This window comes from Anomaloglossus baeobatrachus, chromosome 6 (assembly GCF_048569485.1).
Source record: "Anomaloglossus baeobatrachus isolate aAnoBae1 chromosome 6, aAnoBae1.hap1, whole genome shotgun sequence".
Lineage (NCBI taxonomy): Eukaryota > Metazoa > Chordata > Amphibia > Anura > Aromobatidae > Anomaloglossus > Anomaloglossus baeobatrachus.
Genome location: NC_134358.1, coordinates 93,337,325 through 93,354,729, shown reverse-complemented (window position 1 = coordinate 93,354,729; position 17,405 = coordinate 93,337,325). Strand labels below are relative to the sequence as shown.

Genomic DNA, 17,405 nt, shown 5'->3' with positions numbered 1-17,405 from the left:
CTGCTCTAAAGAGGGCTTTTCACGCTATGACATCGTTAGCGATGTTGCTAGCGTTCGCACCCGCCCCCGTCGTTTGTGCGTCACAGACAAATCGCTGCCTGTGGAGGACAAAAATCGCTAGTACCTGTCACACATACTTACCTTCATAACGACGTCGCTGTGGCCGGCGAACAACCTCTTTTCTAAGGGGGCGGTTTGTGCAGCGTGACAGCGATGTCACACGGCAGGCAGCCAAAAGAAGCGGAGGGGCGTAGAGCAGCCGCATGAAAGTCACGCCCACCTCGTTGCCGGAGGACACAGGTACGGTGTGGTTCATCGTTCCCGGGGTGTCACACGTAACGATGTGTGCTGCCTCAGGAATGACGAGCAACCTGTGTCCCAGAAGATCAACGACATTTTGAAAATGAACGACGCGTCAACGATCAACGATCAGTTGAGTATTTTGGATCGTTAGCGGTCGCTCGTACGTGTCACACGCAACGACGTCGTTAATAACGAATTCCATGACCCCAACGACATCTCGTTAACGATGTCGTTGCGTGTAAAGCGGCCTTTAGATTACATAGAAAAAACCTGACAGATTCTCTATAAATCTTTTTTGGAGAATATTTGCATGACTTCCTCTTATAAATTATACATATCCTTATATGAATTTGCACATATATTTATATTTAAATAATATTTCTATTTATTGTTCTGTATCATCTGTGGTCTAAAACAAGACAAATCAATGGGATTATTTAGGGCCACCAGAATGTCATTTTTGTGCTGAAACAACATATGTAATTGTATGAAGCACTCGGTCCCCATTGGATTACACTATGCACCTATCAGGCAGATGACACTATAGAATTGTGAAATCATGAATTAATCTGCAATTTTTATGTCTCCAGCATTTGGGTGATCACAATAAGGCCACTTTCACACATCCCAGGATTTAACACAAGTGTGTGACGGGCTGTGGTGAAGGTGCGTGTGTGTGTGTGTGTCTGTGTGTGTGTGTGTGTGTGTGAGAGAGAGAATGTTCTACGCGTGCTATCCGTGTGACAGCCAAATAGCGCACAGACAGCATGAACTTGTATACTTATTTGTCTCCAGCACTGCTGTTACTTCCGGGTCCAAAGCCAGTGCAGTGAATATTCATGAGCATAATGAGCGGGCCCAGAAGTAACAGCAGAGGCAGAGACAGAAGCACTGGAGACAGGTAAGTATATATATTTTTTTTTTCTTTAAGGGACACGTGTTTTCTTTGGTATGTGTCACACTGATGTCACACGGATCACATCAGTGTGTGGTCCATGTGACACCTGTGCTGCCAAAAGAAAACGGACATGTCGCTGTGTGGAGCACACGGACACAAGTGTGCTTAACACGGGCAAACAGTCCATGTCAAAATACAGACGTGTGCGCAAGCCCATTGCATTGAATGGGTCTAGGGTCTCTAGAGTCTCTGATACATGTGAAAATTGACATCACAGGTACCAGACACACGGATGTGTGAAGAGGCCTAAAATAGTGTGCACATCGGTTATTCTTTAGTGACATCATATATACATTATCCTTTATATCTAGTAGCTCTTTAAATCAACTTTTTTTCCCCTCTTTTTTTAAAATAAGGAAAAAGCTTTTAATTTTAGCCAAAAATGTAATATACTTTACCAAATATTCCAACACATTTTATACATTATGTTGTGACGCCATCTTTATGTACTGTCTATATTGCAAAGTACAATTTACATTGCTCCTATATACACATGAATGGCTGTGAAGCCACATACAGCCCAGTATATAAAGCTGCCGGACAATGCTCTGCGTTATTCCACAGCCTCGCAGTTGTCTGCCTCTCTGCAGTGGTCGCTGGCTTTGGGCCAGCTGTGAGGTGAAACAGTTGCCGTTTCCTGATAGAAAAGCAACAGGATTTATAAATCTCTCATCTGATGTATATTCTTATATTTCCGGACGAAGGTTTGGAGAATCCAGTTTAGCGCATTTTTGTGACCTATATCTGAGCTTAAAGGGGGTTGTCAGAATGGCTTGGAAAAATAAAAGAAGCCATATTCAACTCACTGATTCCACGCCGTTACGGTTCAAAGGCTGCCCGGTCCCCCACCAGTGACCGGCTACACGGTCACATGACCTTTAGTTGGGACGTCATCAATGCAGCAGAAAGTAGAGACCGGCAGGTGACCGGGGGGGCATTGGAGTATTGCCTAATTTTTAACCCATTTTGAGCCAAATCTGAAATAAAAGGTTATGCTTAGAAAATATCTCCTTACCAGTATGTCACTAAGGCAGGTCCATCACTCAGGACCTCTTTGAGCTAAAGTAGAGGGAGCAACAAACAATGCCTCTTGCTCTGTGAATGACGACCATGTAGTATTGGTGCTTGCAAGGAACTGTCTGAGGAACCGATGGTTTGGGTTGTGGAAATTGTAACAAACTGATCCTCATTGATAACAACTAACGACAAGGACGTCACAACCATTGGTGCAACATGCTTATTATCTAAGCTAGTCATCTAGGTGGGACGTTCCTCCGAGTTGCCACTTTGCCCAGGATATAATCTGGTGTGACTGACGTGCTAAAAAAGGATTTAATACATGTTTTTTCACATTGTGATCTGTGCACACGTGAGCAATGATCTTCAGAACTCCTACTATTCTCCTAATTTAACACTAGTCAGACCGAGAATCTACACCTACAAGACAGATCCGTGAGGCAAGAAGACCATCTATCTATTCTTACAATACAACATACGAGATTTCTCCCATAGGCTATACGGCAGAACACGGTCTGGAAATTGATCTCACTCTTGCCTTCCGTACCTTCATTTCTCATCTTAAATCACATTCTCCACAATTCTGCTTGCCATGAGAATTTTTACATGTCAACCTGGTCCAAACCTTCTAGATACAATTTCCATATTTGTCTAAAACATTTGCTCTAAAAGCCGCGAACATCAGGTGGGGAAGCTATGCTCCTCTACCTGTGACAAGAAACCTCCTACATGGGTATAACCAAGAGCATAGGTACCACAGAGGTGGGGGACAGCTGCGAGACCCTGACAGAAAGAGGTAAAACCCAGGTAGAACATGTTCCCTAAAATAATGGCACCTGAGCAAAACTAATCAAAAGGCTGGAGAGCTGACTCGGTGGTCATGAAAGACGTGTCCTATGTCATCCACACTCGCTGGTATTGAGGTCCTGAGCAGGGCAGAGCAGGGCAAGTATTGTAGTGCGCCTGCACGAGACCGGCGAGTGTGTATGACGTAGGACGCATCATGCACGCAGGCTTCAGAAGGAGGAGGAAGATGGCCGAAAGAGGAGGCGATGGCACTGGAGAACAGAGACGCCCATATGGCCCAACTCCACCGCAGAAACCGTTTAGTTGAGTATTATAAAGTGATTTTTACGTTTTACACAGCGGCCTGGGCTCTTATATACAGTATGTTAGAATGGCGGTGGTCGCAGCTTTTAGGCCCCGAATCTGCTGACAGGTTCCCTTTAAGGATCTTTGATGACTTCACAGTTACGTATGATGATGTAATCAAAGGTCTCCTAATTGCAGGAGTGTAAAAGAACTGAACATAAGACAGGCTGGCAGTAGGTGGGAGCAGAGTAAACTGGGCAATTTCACAGGGTCCGCATTCTCCTAGAGGCCCCAGCATTTATAGCCTGATAACACTGCTTCAGGACCTTTGTGACATTACCAAAGGTCTCTTAATTGCGGGAGTCTAAAGGGGGCTTTACACGCTGCGATATCGTTAATGAATTATCGTCGGGGTCATGGTGTTTGTGACGCACATCCGGCATCATTAATGATATCTGAGTGTGTGACAAGTACGAGCGATCATAAATGATCGCAAAAGCGGTCAAAATCGTTTGCCGCGGAGAGGTCGTCCTGAAACAAAAAATCGTTTTCTGCATGTTAGCGATGTTCTTCGTCGTTCCTGCGGCACCACACATCGCTGTGTGTGACACCGCAGGAGCGACGAACATCTCCTTACCTGCCTCCACCGGCAATGCGGTAGGAAGGAGGTGGACGGATGTTACGTCCCGCTCATCTCCGCCCCTCCGCTTCTATTGGACGCCTGCCGTGTGACGTCACTGTGACGCCGCACGAACCGCCTCCTTAGAAAGGAGGCGGTTCGCCGGCCAGAGCGACGTCGCAGGGCAGGTAAGTGGGTGTGATGGGGGTAAGCGAGGTTGAGCGCCAAGGGCAGCGATTTGCCCATGTCGCACAACCGACGGGGGCGGGTATGACCGCTTAACTCTGAAGAGGAAACATGCAGGGGTGTGTGTGTGTGTGTGTGTGTGTGTGTGTGTGTGTGTGTGTGTGTGTGTGTGTGTGTACACAGACAGATACACACAAGCGATACATACAGGGTTTGGAGAGTTATGTTGATGTTCCAGAATGCAATATGGCTATTTTGATTTGAAGAAAGGTTGATTTTTTTTTTTTGTTCAAGAATAATGGTTGTTTTTACTGACAGATTCCCTTTTATATAGATAGCATTGATGATGGTGTAGTGGAACATAGGGCCGAAATGCTGGGTATGCTAGGTGTAGTCTATGTTGTAGAACAGATTTGGTGGATTGTTACTTTAGATCTTATCTAATTAGGTTAATAGATTGAATTTTCTGACTAATGCTATAATATATTTATACAGGGATTAGAGGAACTTTCTCCTTTAAAAAGGAACCACATTAATTTCATAGGCAAATAGTTAAATGTTAATATTTGGACCTATCCACCAGTAGTAGGAGCTCTTCGACTTAAGGGGGCTTTACACGCTGCGACATCGCTAATGCGGAGTCGTTGGGGTCACGGAATTTGTGACGCATATCCGGCCGCATTAGCGATGTTGCTGCGTGTGACACCGATGAGCGATTTTGCATCGTTGCAAAAATGTGCAAAATCGCTCATCGGTGACATGGGGGTCCATTCTCGAATATCGTTACTGCAGCAGTAACGATGTAGTTCGTCGCTCCTGCGGCAGCATACATCGCTATGTGTGACGCCGCATGAACGAGGAAGCTCTCCTTACCTGCCTCCCGGCCGCTATGCGGAAGGAAGGAGGTGGGTGGGATGTTACATCCCGCTCAGCTCCGCCCCTCCGCTGCTATTGGGCAGCCGCTCAGTGACGTCGCTGTGACGCCGCACGGACCGCCCCCTTAGAAAGGAGGCGGTTCGCCGGTCACAGCGATGTCGCCGGGCAGGTAAGTATGTGTGACGGGTCTGGGCGATGTTGTGCGGCACGGGCAGCGATTTGCCCGTGTCGCGCAACAGATGGGGGCGGGTACCCACGCTAGCGATATCGGGACCGATATCGGAGTGTGTAAAGTAGCCTTTACTCCCTACTACTTTGTTTCCCCGCAAATAAGACATGGTCTTATTTATTTATTTTTTTTGCTCCGATAGATGGGCTAGGGCTTATTTTTAGGGGATATCTTACTTTTTTTTCCATGAACAACAATACACACTTATAAACTATTTATATGGGCATATAGGTCAAAGAAAGTTGAATACAAAGATACCTTAATTTCTGCAATCCGATGACTTAGTAAAAAAAAATCCATGTTTTTCTTAAATGTAAATGAGTTTTTAAAGATCTATAGACTGGACACAGATCTTAGAGAGAATCTTCCTCCAGAAATTATTGTAAAGCAAAGGGGGTGTTACCAGTGTGAGACATGTAACGACTGACAGTCTGCGCTCATACTCACACACAGTTCTGTACAGTGAGATCAGAACTATCACAGGACAATGGAAGTGAGCTTTGTCTCATTACAAACATTCACTATTACAGTTGTCCTCTCATAGTGCTGGCCGCACTTCTGAAGAGCTGTGCCTGATTATAACCAACACAGTACAGCAGAGTTGAACCTTGTCTCATTACAAATGCAACAAGCATATTTGCAGTAATCTCCTCACAGCACTATCAGCTCTGCTGTACTGCCCTTCCCACACACTGGCTGCCTGTGAGATCAAAGCTGAACACTGTGAAAGGGACAACTGCAGTACAAATGTTTTTGTACTGACACAAAGTTCACCTCTGCTGTACTGTGTTATTTCTGATCTCACTGTAGAGCTCTTTGTGAGGTCAGGAGAGCAGACTGTCAGTCATTACATGTCTCACAATGGTAATAGCTACTTTCATTTCAAATAAGCTCTGGAGCCAAATTCTTAGAAGGATATCCATAGATCTTAACAGCTGAAGAATATAGAGAATTCTCTGGAAAAATACATCAGATCACAGCTATCAAGGTATCATAATAAGCTTCCTATGAGATACATGCCCATATAGACGACTTAGGAGAGTTGATCCTGCTGAACGATTCCCCTTTAGGCCCCCTTCCCATGTCAGTGATTCTGGTACGTATGACGTCCGTTTTCATATGTACCGGAGACATGGACATACACAGACCCATTAAAGTCATTGGGTCTACGCATACATCAGTGTTTTCACAAGGACTGTGCGTCCGTATGGAGCACAAGTGTGTTTGTGTGTTTTATTTTTAGTTTTCTCCGGCAGCACTGATGTCATACAGACCGCACACTGATGTGATGCAGGTAACTCATACCGGAGAAAACACGCGTCTGGGTCATTCCATGTCAAGTGATCCAAATATGAATATTTTTTTTGTCTGACATCTTTAGATTTTTTTTTTATGAAGTACAACTTTAATTATAAATTAAAAAAAAATGTAATTTTTTTCTTCATCAGTTAATTTTTTTACAGACTTTTAAAGTTTTAAAAAAGTGGACTTTTGGCCTGGTATGGCTTTACATTTTTTATCATATCTTGGGCTAGAAGTAAGATAAAGAGGTGGGAGAGGCATCATTTTTCTCAGAACTGTACCGGCTTTCATTTGATATCCCACAAGACTATGTTACTTTATAAACCTTTGAAATAAAATTAATTTCTAAACTCACTCTGCTGTCTTCGGCACTGCAGTCACTTGCTTCCAGGTTCACTCATTATGCTCATGCATATTCACTGCACCACGGACCCGGAAGCAGCAGTACTGGAGACATCAGCACCGGTGAGCAAAAAGTTCCTGACCTCCATGTGCTATCATGAATAACACACGGATAATAAACATGTGCCAAAATCACGGCACACGGAGGGCCATACACACTTTCATCACGGACTGTGAAAAACGTGAGTTTTTATCACAGATATGTGAAGGGGGCCTTAAGCATGGTACTGGAACTGAACATCAATAAAGCTGACTCTATATTTCTGCTTGTCTGTAAATTTAATTTTTCAAGAAACGGTACAATGTTGCTAAAGGCCGCTTTACACGCTGCGAATCGTGACCGATATCGCCAGCGTGCGTACCCCCCCATCAGTTGTGCGACACGGGCAAATCGCTGCCCGTGTTGCACAACATCGCCCGGACCCGTCACACGGACTTACCTTCCCTGCGACGTCGCTGTGACCGGCGAACCGCCTCCTTTCTAAGGGGGCAGTTTGTTCAGCGTCACAGCGACGTCACAGCAGCGTCACTGAACCGCCGCACAATAGAAGAGGAGGGGCGGAGATGAGCGGAACCAACATTCCACCCACCTCCTTCCTTCCGCATTGTGGCCAGGAGGCAGGTAAGGGGAGCTTCCTCGTTCCTGCGGTGTCACACGGAGCGATGTGTGCTGCCGCAAGAACGAGGAACAACTTCGTTACTGCTGCAGTAACGATATTTGAGAATGGACCCCCATGTCACCGATGAGCGATTTTGCACGTTTTTGCGACGATGCAAAATCGCTCATAGGTGTCACACGCAGCAACATCGCTAATGCGGCCGGATGTGCGTCACGAATTCCGTGACCCCAACGAGATCACTTGAGCGATGTCGTAATGTGTAAAGCCCGCTTTAAACTGATATCCCAGTTTTCCATCCTAGTCTTCCTGATAAGAAGAAATAAGCATATGACTGACAAATGTGACATACAAGAAAATGAAGCCTATAGATCCGTATCAATATTCTCCTGAGCAGATCAAGCCAACAGGTTAGCGATGCTTGTTAAATAATGAATACCATTCTGGTTTCTATATTCACGCAGAGGTGACATCTGAAATCCAACCTGAAGGCAGCACGAGAAAGGTAGATCCTGTAGAGGGGACTATTAAAGTACTTGTGACGGCTTATGAGTCAGAAATGGAGAACAAGCTTTTTCTATTCAAGCCACTGATTGCAGAATGGCCAGAGACTGATTTCGTAATTTCAGTCTTTCCACAATGTACATTATTGTCGCTATTCTATAACTGCATCTTAAATAGACTGTAATGATAGAGGCTGAAAATGAGCCAAAGACTGAAATGCTGTGACACAGCAGTAATATACAACTATAATACCGTACACTGTATCCTATCCATCTTTCTATCTGTACTGTAACAATTTGTTGGCAAATTAGCTAATAAAATTGCCATCTTCAGGGTTACATGGTTGAGACTAGAAGAACTTTAACTTCAACATAGAGGACTAGCTTCAAAACTGTCCTCAACCAGCTTTAAAGAGAACCTGTCAGGTGCAATATGGACCCAAAGCCACGAGACGTTCTGGGTGCATACTGCTAATCCCTGCCTAACCGTCCCTGTATACACTAGCATAGATAGATCTTTAAAAAAAGTATTTCTAAAGATTCTTTATGATATGCTAATAAGCGAGGGGACTAGTCGCAAGGGCGTTAGTTTCCCTGGCTTGTTGGCCCCCTTAGCAAGTAAGCACACCAACAGGGGCATACAAACATGCTAATGAACGCGCAGCGTCAGAGGTAGGGTCACACTCACCTCTCTGCCTGTGTAAGGCTGGGGCCACACGGGGATCTACTGCGATCCCCTTGCATGATACTCGGCTCACACTGGCAGTACAGCAGAGCCGAGTGTCACGTGAGTGTCCCTGCGACTGAGGTCCGTTCGTGTGAGCGGACCTCAGCTGCGGGAAGCGGGCAGGCACTGAGGAGGGGCAGGCCAGCGCTGCAGAAGGGAAGGGGGGATTTATCGCCCTCTCTCCTCCATTTCCGGCTATTGCCATTCTCGCTCTGCACGCGCGGTACACCGGTGTACTTCGAGTGCAGTGCGATTTTTCTCTCGCCCCATTGACTTGAATGGGTGCAAGAGAAACGATGATCGCATTACACTCGCAGCATGCTGCAATTGTTTTCTCGGTCTGATTATGGCTGAGAAAAGAAACGTTCATGTGCGTTGACACACAGGCTAATATTGGTCTGAGTGAATTGCGATTTTTTAATTGCACTCCACTCGCACCGTTTTTCTTGCCGTGTGTGTATTAGGCTTTAGTTTTCAGCTCAGTGCGCATGATCAGAACGTCCCAGGATGTCCGGTCATGCGCACTACACCAGTTTGAAGCCGAGACGCCTGCACCTGGCTTCATAGTGCGTATTACTGGAAGTCCGGGACTTCTGATCATGCGCACGGAGCTGAAAACCAGCAGTGGCAGCAAAGGTAAGAGTGACCATACCTCTGACGCTGCGCATTCATTAGCATGTTAGTATGCCCCTGTAAGCTGACTAGCCAAGGGAACTAACACTCTTGTGACTAGTCGCTGGCCTTATTAGCATATCATAAAAGATGTTTACAAATATTTTTCTAAAGATCTCTTTATCTATGCTACTAGATACAGGGACCGTTAAGGGGGCTTTACACGCTGCGATATCGCTAATGATTTATCGTCGGGTCACGGTGTTTGTGACGCACATCCGGCGTCATTAGCAACATCGCAGCATGTAACACGTACGAGCGACCGTCAACGATCGCAAAAGTGGTAAAAATCGTTGGTTTTGGAGAGGACGTCCAAACACCAAATATCGTTGTCTGGTGAGTAACGAGGTTGTTTGTCGTTCCTGCGGCAGCACACATCGCTGTGTGTGACACCGCAGGAATGAGGAAACTCACCGTACATGTGTCCCACCGGCAATGAGGAAGGAAGGAGATAGGCGGGATGTTCGACCCACTCATCTCCGCCCCACCTCTACTATTGGGCGGCCGCTTAGTTATGTCGCTATGACGCTGAACGAACCGCCCCCTTAAAAAGGAGGCGGTTTGCCGGTCACAGCGACGTCGCTAGGCAGGTAAGTATGTGTGACGGGTGTAAGCGATGTTGTGCGACACGGGCAGCGATTTGCCCGTGACGCACAACCGACGGGGCGGGTACACTCACTATCGATACCGATATCGCAGGGTGTAAAGTACCCTTTAGGCAGAGATTAGCAATATGCACCCAGAACTGCTCGTGGTTCTGGGTGCTTATTGCACCTGACAGGTTCCCTTTAAAGCGGATCTGCCAACAGGAATTTGGATTTTTGAATTTTTATCACAGATATGTGAAGGGGGCCTTAAGCATGGTACTGGAGCTGAACATCAATAAAGCTGACTCTATATTTCTGCTTGTCTGTAAATTTAATTTTTCAAGAGTTATTTAGTTATTATCACCCATTGCAGTTATGTACTAACGAGGCACAAGTGGGGCTGAACATTGCACTTCAAAGAATCATAGAATGGTAGATTTAGAAGGGACCTCCAGAGCCATCATGCCCAACCCCCCGCTCAATGCAGGATTCACTAAACTATCTCAGGCAGATGTCTCCCCAGCCTCTGAAGACTTCCATTGATGGAGAACTCACCACCTCTGCCTGTTCCACTCGTTGATCATTCTCACTGTCAAAAAGTTTTTCTAATATGTAAAATGGGTTCTCCCCCCTTTCAGTTTCATCCCATTGCTTCTTGTGTTTTCATGAGCAAATGAGAATAAGGAAGATCCCTCTACACTGCGACATCCCTTCAGAGATATTTGTAGACCGCTATTAAGTCTCCTTTTAGCCATCTTTTTTGCAACAGAAACATTACCAGTTCCTTTAACCATTCCTCATAGGACATAATTTGCAGTTCACTTACCATCATGATAGCTCTTCTCTCAACTATCTCTACTTTTTTAATGTCTTTTTTAAAATGTGGTGCCCAGACATGGGCACAGTATTCCAGATGAGATCTGACCAAAGAGGGGTAGAGTGAGTTAACTACTTCACATGATCTAGACACTATGCTTCTCTTAATGTAGGCCAGAACTGTGTTTGCCTTTTTTGCTGCTGCATTACACTGTTGACTCATGTGTTGTCTGTGATCTATTAGTATACCTAAGTCTTTTTCACACATGATGTTGCTTACTTCTATTCTTCTCATTCTGTAGATGTTAATTTAATTTTTCTTGCCCAGATGTAGCATTTTGCATTTCTCCCTGTTAAATACCACTTTACTAGTCACTGCCCATTTTTCCAGCTGATCGAGATCCCTCTGAATCCTTTCTCTGTCTTCTCTAATGTTAGCTATCTCTCTAGCTTTGCATTGTCTGCAAATTTGATTGTTTACCTACAGTTACTTTATCTAAATAATTTATATGTTGAACAACCTTGGAGCCACGACAGCGCCTTGTGGTACCACACTTGAAACACTCTTCCAATTGGATGTGCAGCCATTGACTACCTCAACTCTGAGTACAATCACTGAGCCGGTTAAGCATCCGTCTAACCGTAGCCTTGTCAATCCCATACTTGGTTATTTTTCCCAATAAGGATGTTATGAGATACTTTATGACATATTTGCTGAAGTCAAGATATATTATAGCTACCACATTTCATTGAGCTACCCAGTCAGTGATTGCATCATAGAAGGAAATTAGATTAGTCTGGCACGACTTACCTATTTTCTTATAGTTTAATCACTGCTTTTTCAGTGACTTGCATCCTTTAGTCAAAATCTGATGCAGGTACTTTTATTGCCGCAAACGGCGCATGCGCAGATCCTTTCATCAGCTCAATTGCTGTATGTCATGTGGAAGTTACTACACATGGGCCTTCCCGGCATCATGGTGCCTGTGTGAGATTTTTACCTGAGGAGGCAGATCACAGAAAAAGGAGTGACTTTTCAATTGAAGACCACATGCAGATGGTAGAGGGGCATACCCAAGGCTAGTCAGACACGGGCGGGAATAGATAACTAGACCCGACCCACATATTCCCTTCCTGTTGCACCTGTCAATCAAATAGCAGTGCATTGCTGGAAGTTTACTTGCACATATTTCTGAAATAAAGTCTCCAATCTCAGAACCAAAGCTATGCTTACATTCCGCATGATAGCGCCAGTATAGCACTGGCTTAACTTTATATATGAAAATCCTGCTGGTTGGTTCTCTTTAACAGTTCACTGAAAAATGCTTTATCATTCAGTGGCATTGGAGTTGTAGAAATCTGTCTTCAATAAGCTCCCCCTAGTGGAGGCTGCAGTCAGGATTTAAAACAAAAAAAAAAAACAAACAAACAAACATCTGGGAGAAACAGTAATATGAAAATAAAAGTCAATCAGCCCATGAAACACACTGTAAACTGTAAGCGCATCAAAGTGTGAATACTCAGCTTAAAGGGGCTGTCTACTTTGGATAATCCCAATTTATTACATGGGTCTTTTGACAAAAAAAACAGATTGCACACTGTCCCCCTGCAGTTCCCCATTAATCTGCTCTGGTCTGGTGAGATCGTTTGCAGTAAGCATCACATTTGCTTACAGCATCACTACAGGGTAGATTTGTCACTGCATAATGTCCACTTAAAGACAAGTCCAATTACTTGAGCTGTATCCCTCAGTGACTTCATAGCAGGTGCCATCGGCAGATTGTAAGCTCTCTGAACGTCTGCCTGGAGGGCAACGTCACCCTACACCATATGTATTAGCAATTGCTAATGATGGAAAAATAATATATGGTTTTCAAACACTTTTCATCCATGGAAATATCAAGTCAGTAACTCCTGCAATATGGAGCCTCACTACTAACAGTCTCAGGTACTGGGAAAGTGTTATATAGCCTTCCCTCCACCCCCATCATTGAGGTGTAAAACTGGCACTGACAGTAAAAAGCACAAATAACATTACACCAATGCAGGAGAGAAGTCCGGAGTCTAAGAATAGCCATGTCTAGAACACAAGACATTTAAACAAATATTTTCAATCTGTTATTTTCTTTTTTCCCACCGTGATGCAGCTGGCGGCCCACTAAACAGATGTGACAGTATTGCATTTGGCAAATGTTCTAGATATATTTACACCATTGATATCCATATATAATACTGCTCCCCCCTGCTGAGTGTATTATACATGACAGCTTCCCTCTGGTGCTACTGATGTTGCCTGCAAATAAGAGGCAGGAGGCTCAGTAGCCTCACCAACAGAAATGGGGAGGATCATTGTAACTTTTCTATGGAGAGGTCTATACAATGTAGGTGAACTCACAGTACTCCGGGTGTAACCGCAATTCATTGCTATAGAGGGGCAAATCATGAGAACTAAATCCTCATACCAACACTATGGATGCAATGGCCAATTATCCTTCCGAATTCACTGCTAATGTCATCATGTGGGGCAGACGACAAAAATGGACACACTGACAACGCCTCCATTAAGTCCCAAAAGGGTAGTAATAGAACTACAAGTAAAACATTGAAAATACAAAGAAATAAGAAGACTACCATTGAATACGTTAGGAAAGAAAGAAAATTAGAAAGAGAATGAAAAATAGAGAGAATGAAACATAGAAAGAGAAAAAAGAAATAAAAAGTGAAAGAGAAAAAAAGATAAAAGAGTAAGAAAGATAGAGAAAGAGAAAAAAGAGAAAAAGAGAAAAGAGAGAAAAAGAAAAAAAGAGAGAAAAGACAGAGAGAGAAAGAGAAAGAAAGAAAGAGAAAAAAAAGAGAAAGAAAGAATAGCTAGTGATACATGTATTGAATACATAGATATCAGATAAGGAATAGAATGGTTCATAAAAAACAAAGATAAATTGATAAAGGATAGATAGATAGATAGATAGATAGATAGATAGATAGATGCTTTTGTGTATTAAGCAGAAACATCACCACACAGGCTGAATAAAGTCCATTAGTCTTGATTTCTGGGTTTGGAGTGCACCCATTTTTTAGATAGATAGATAGATAGATAGATAGATAATAGCCGCACTGTGGAACATTGGCTACAAGCCCATGGACACCGACCTGAGCTTCCCTATATAAAATACAAAAAAATGGCAGCACTCCCAGTTAAGTGTACAAAAAAGTGGGGTACCCATACAATGTTTTGGTTCCAGAACAAAATAGCGATGAGTCTTTATCAAGATAAATTATATATATATATATATATATATATATATATATATATATATATATATATATATATATTCAGAACATAATTATTGAATATGGAATGGAGAAAGAGACTTGAATATATAATTATTTGATGGAGTATAGATAAGTAGGATAGATAGATAGATAGATAGATAGATAGATAGATAGATAGATAGATAGAAAGATAGATAGATAGATAGATAGATGGATAGAGAGATAGATAGAGAGATAGAGAGATAGATGGATGATAGATAGATAGATAGATAGATAGAGAGATAGATAGATGGATGATAGATAGATAGATAGATAGATAGATAGATGGATAGAGGGATAGATAGAGAGATAGATAGATAGATGATAGATAGATAGATAGATAGATAGATGGATAGAGGGATAGATAGAGAGATAGATAGATAGATAGATAGATAGATGGATAGAGGGATAGATAGAGAGATAGAGATAGATAGATAGATAGATAGATAGATAGATAGATAGATAGAATAATTAATCCAGTATATACACAATAGGTAAATCCATAACTATAAATAATTAACAGGGAATAGATATTCTATGTATTGATAAACAGTAGTTGCTACTTTTGCCAAATGCCACTCAGTAACCCTTCCTACAAGTGCCCTGTCTGCCCCTCCACAAACTCCTGCATCTCATAACCCCCAAGTCATAACTGTTTGCAAGGCACAAAGAGCCATGTGGTTTAGTAGAAAAGCTGTGGAGGAGCTGTGGGGGTCTATGGGGGGCAGTGGGGACCTGTGGGTAGACTGTAGGGTGCTGCCCTGGTAGTGACTGTACTATATACTGTATCTTACTGTATTTATACATCTCATAGAAACAAAACATAAAAAAGCAGAAGACAAGGCACAGGGGGCAGGCAACTTGAAGTCCACAGAAAACCTGCCAAGGATCAAGTTCCCTTGTTTGTGCTGCCAAAACTAAACCTTCTGTAAGAACAAAGCCCACAGTACAGTGGCTGAGCCCCCTGATGTCCTCAATGCCCCAAGATGTCCCCAATGCCTCATGATGTCCCGATACCCCTTAATGTCTACAGTGCCCTCCAGATGTTTCTGGTGCTTTCAAATGTCTCTGGTGCCTCCAAATATCTTCAGTGCCCCCCTGATATCTCCGGTGCCCTACCAATGTCTCCGATTACCACCTGATGTCTTTGGTGTCCCTCAATTTCTCCGATGCCCCCCTCTGATGTCTCTGATACCCCCCACGTCTCTGGTGCCCTCAAATGTCTTCGGTGCCCCACTTGATAACTCCGGTGCTCTACCAATGTCTCTGATGTGCCCCTGATGTTTTTTGGTGCCCAACAATTTCTCTGATGTCCCCGATTTCTCCAGTGCCCTCCTGATGTCTCCAGTGCTCCCAACATCTACAGTGCCTCCCGATGGCTTTGGTGTCCCCACATATCTGGTATCCCCACATTTCTGGTGCCCCCACATGTCTCCGATACCCACTGATGTCTCTGGTGCCCCCCAGATGTCTCCGACGCCCCCCGATTTCTCCGGTGACCCCCTGATGTCTCCGACGCCCCCCGATTTCTCCGGTGACCCCCTGATGTCTCCAGTGGTCCCAACATCTGCGGTGCCTCCCGATGTCTTCGGTGTCCCCCATGTTTCTGGTGCCCCCTGATGTCTCCGATGATCTCAGGTGTCTCCGATGCCCACCAGATGTCTCCAGTCCCCCCCAGATGTCTCCAGTGCCCACTGTGACTTCCATCCTGTGCCCTGTGGCCACGCTCATCAATAAGAAGTGTCGGCTGGTCCAGATGTTACTGTGCTGATGAGAACAAGCTCCGCACCCACTGATGCCATGGGCATGGCCAGCGATAGGGCACCCTGTGGATGCATCCTGAGAGTTGGAGTGCTGGTCCGAGGAGAAGTAGATGCTCAGGGGTGGCTCTTACCTCTACATTGAAATACTGCTGCTCTGCAGACACAGCACATACAATCCAAAGCAAGGTTTGCCAAAAAAGCACCAATGAATGCACGAAATCCTGCGCCCTCCTAGAGCCCGCGGTGATCCAGACCATGGTGAGCGGCGCCTTCAGGACTGAGCCGTCCCCGAGTCCCCGGCGCTGGAGGAGAGCAGCCCTGCACGATCAATACATGGGAGACGCTCTGCTGCGAGGGGCGCCCAATCCGCAGGGACCTGATTCATAACCAGCTGCCAGGCGTGCCGTGCTCCGTGGACCGGGAGAGGCCTGTGTGCCCAGCTGCTGCCTCTCCTGCGCTCAGTCTCCTCTACGGGAATGTCCATCCTTCATCAGCATAACTCCTCCTCTGGAGCTGCCTTTCCTTCTTAAAGGAGACAGGCTGTAAACATGAAGAAAGGAAGGAAATCGGCCCCAGCCCCCTCCTCATTCATCCCCTCTGTATCTGGGTGTTGGCTTATCCTACTCCAAAGCAAAGTATCCTGAGTGTATCATGCTGCCCTGGAAGCACGATCCTAGAGGGGCATCCTCTGCTGTGCAGCACACATGTCAGGAGGACCACTTATCTCCAGGGATGACTCCAGCATGATTTATCATGTGTGTGCTCCTATGAAGTCTTCTCATGATGGAAGTCTCTGGGAATATAGGTCAGAATGGAAAATAAGAGGAATATTGGCTACAGAAACATCGTTCTTTGTTCATATGGATTTGTCATCAAGACGCAACAGGAACATTTCATCTGACGATCGTCAATTCACACAAATATTTTGGTTACACATTGAGGCATGAACTCACACGACCTGCCTTATTGTGCTGTTACCAATTTTGGGGCTGATAATTTGCCTCTTATAAATCAACTATCCATAAGTCATTTGGTCATTTACTGGGATGTTTACAGATCTTGGAACCAGAATGATCTTTGTGATAATAAGATTGGTAAATCATAAATCATATACATCACATAGGAGACGCTGAGACTGCTCTATATGGATCACTGGAGACATGGGTGCACATATACATCGCAGAAAAGGCTTATATATCACAGGAGATGCTTGGGGCATATACTTCACAAGAGGGGCTGGGGGCATATACATCACAGGAGACATAAGTGCTACAGTATATACATCACTGAAGAGCCTGGCCCATAGACATCACATGAGACACTTGGGGCATTTACATCACAGGAGACACTAGGGGCATATACATCACAGAAGAACCTGGGGGCACATACATCACAGGATTGGCTGGGGGCATATACATCACAGG

At 44.5% G+C, this 17,405-nt stretch overlaps 1 protein-coding gene across 2 annotated transcripts in view; it reads right to left on the bottom strand.

Annotated features, from left to right (window-relative positions):
• MMP16 (matrix metallopeptidase 16) overlaps nt 1–16,485 on the bottom strand; it is a 303,847-nt gene extending 287,362 nt beyond the window's left edge. For both annotated transcript variants that reach the window (XM_075353111.1, XM_075353112.1), the window contains exon 1: nt 16,113–16,485. In XM_075353111.1, the coding sequence (XP_075209226.1) occupies nt 16,113–16,238 (126 nt within the window). In that variant the 5' untranslated portion in view covers nt 16,239–16,485. The remainder of the gene's footprint in view (nt 1–16,112) is intronic.
• Between the last annotated feature and the right edge of the window lie 920 nt (nt 16,486–17,405).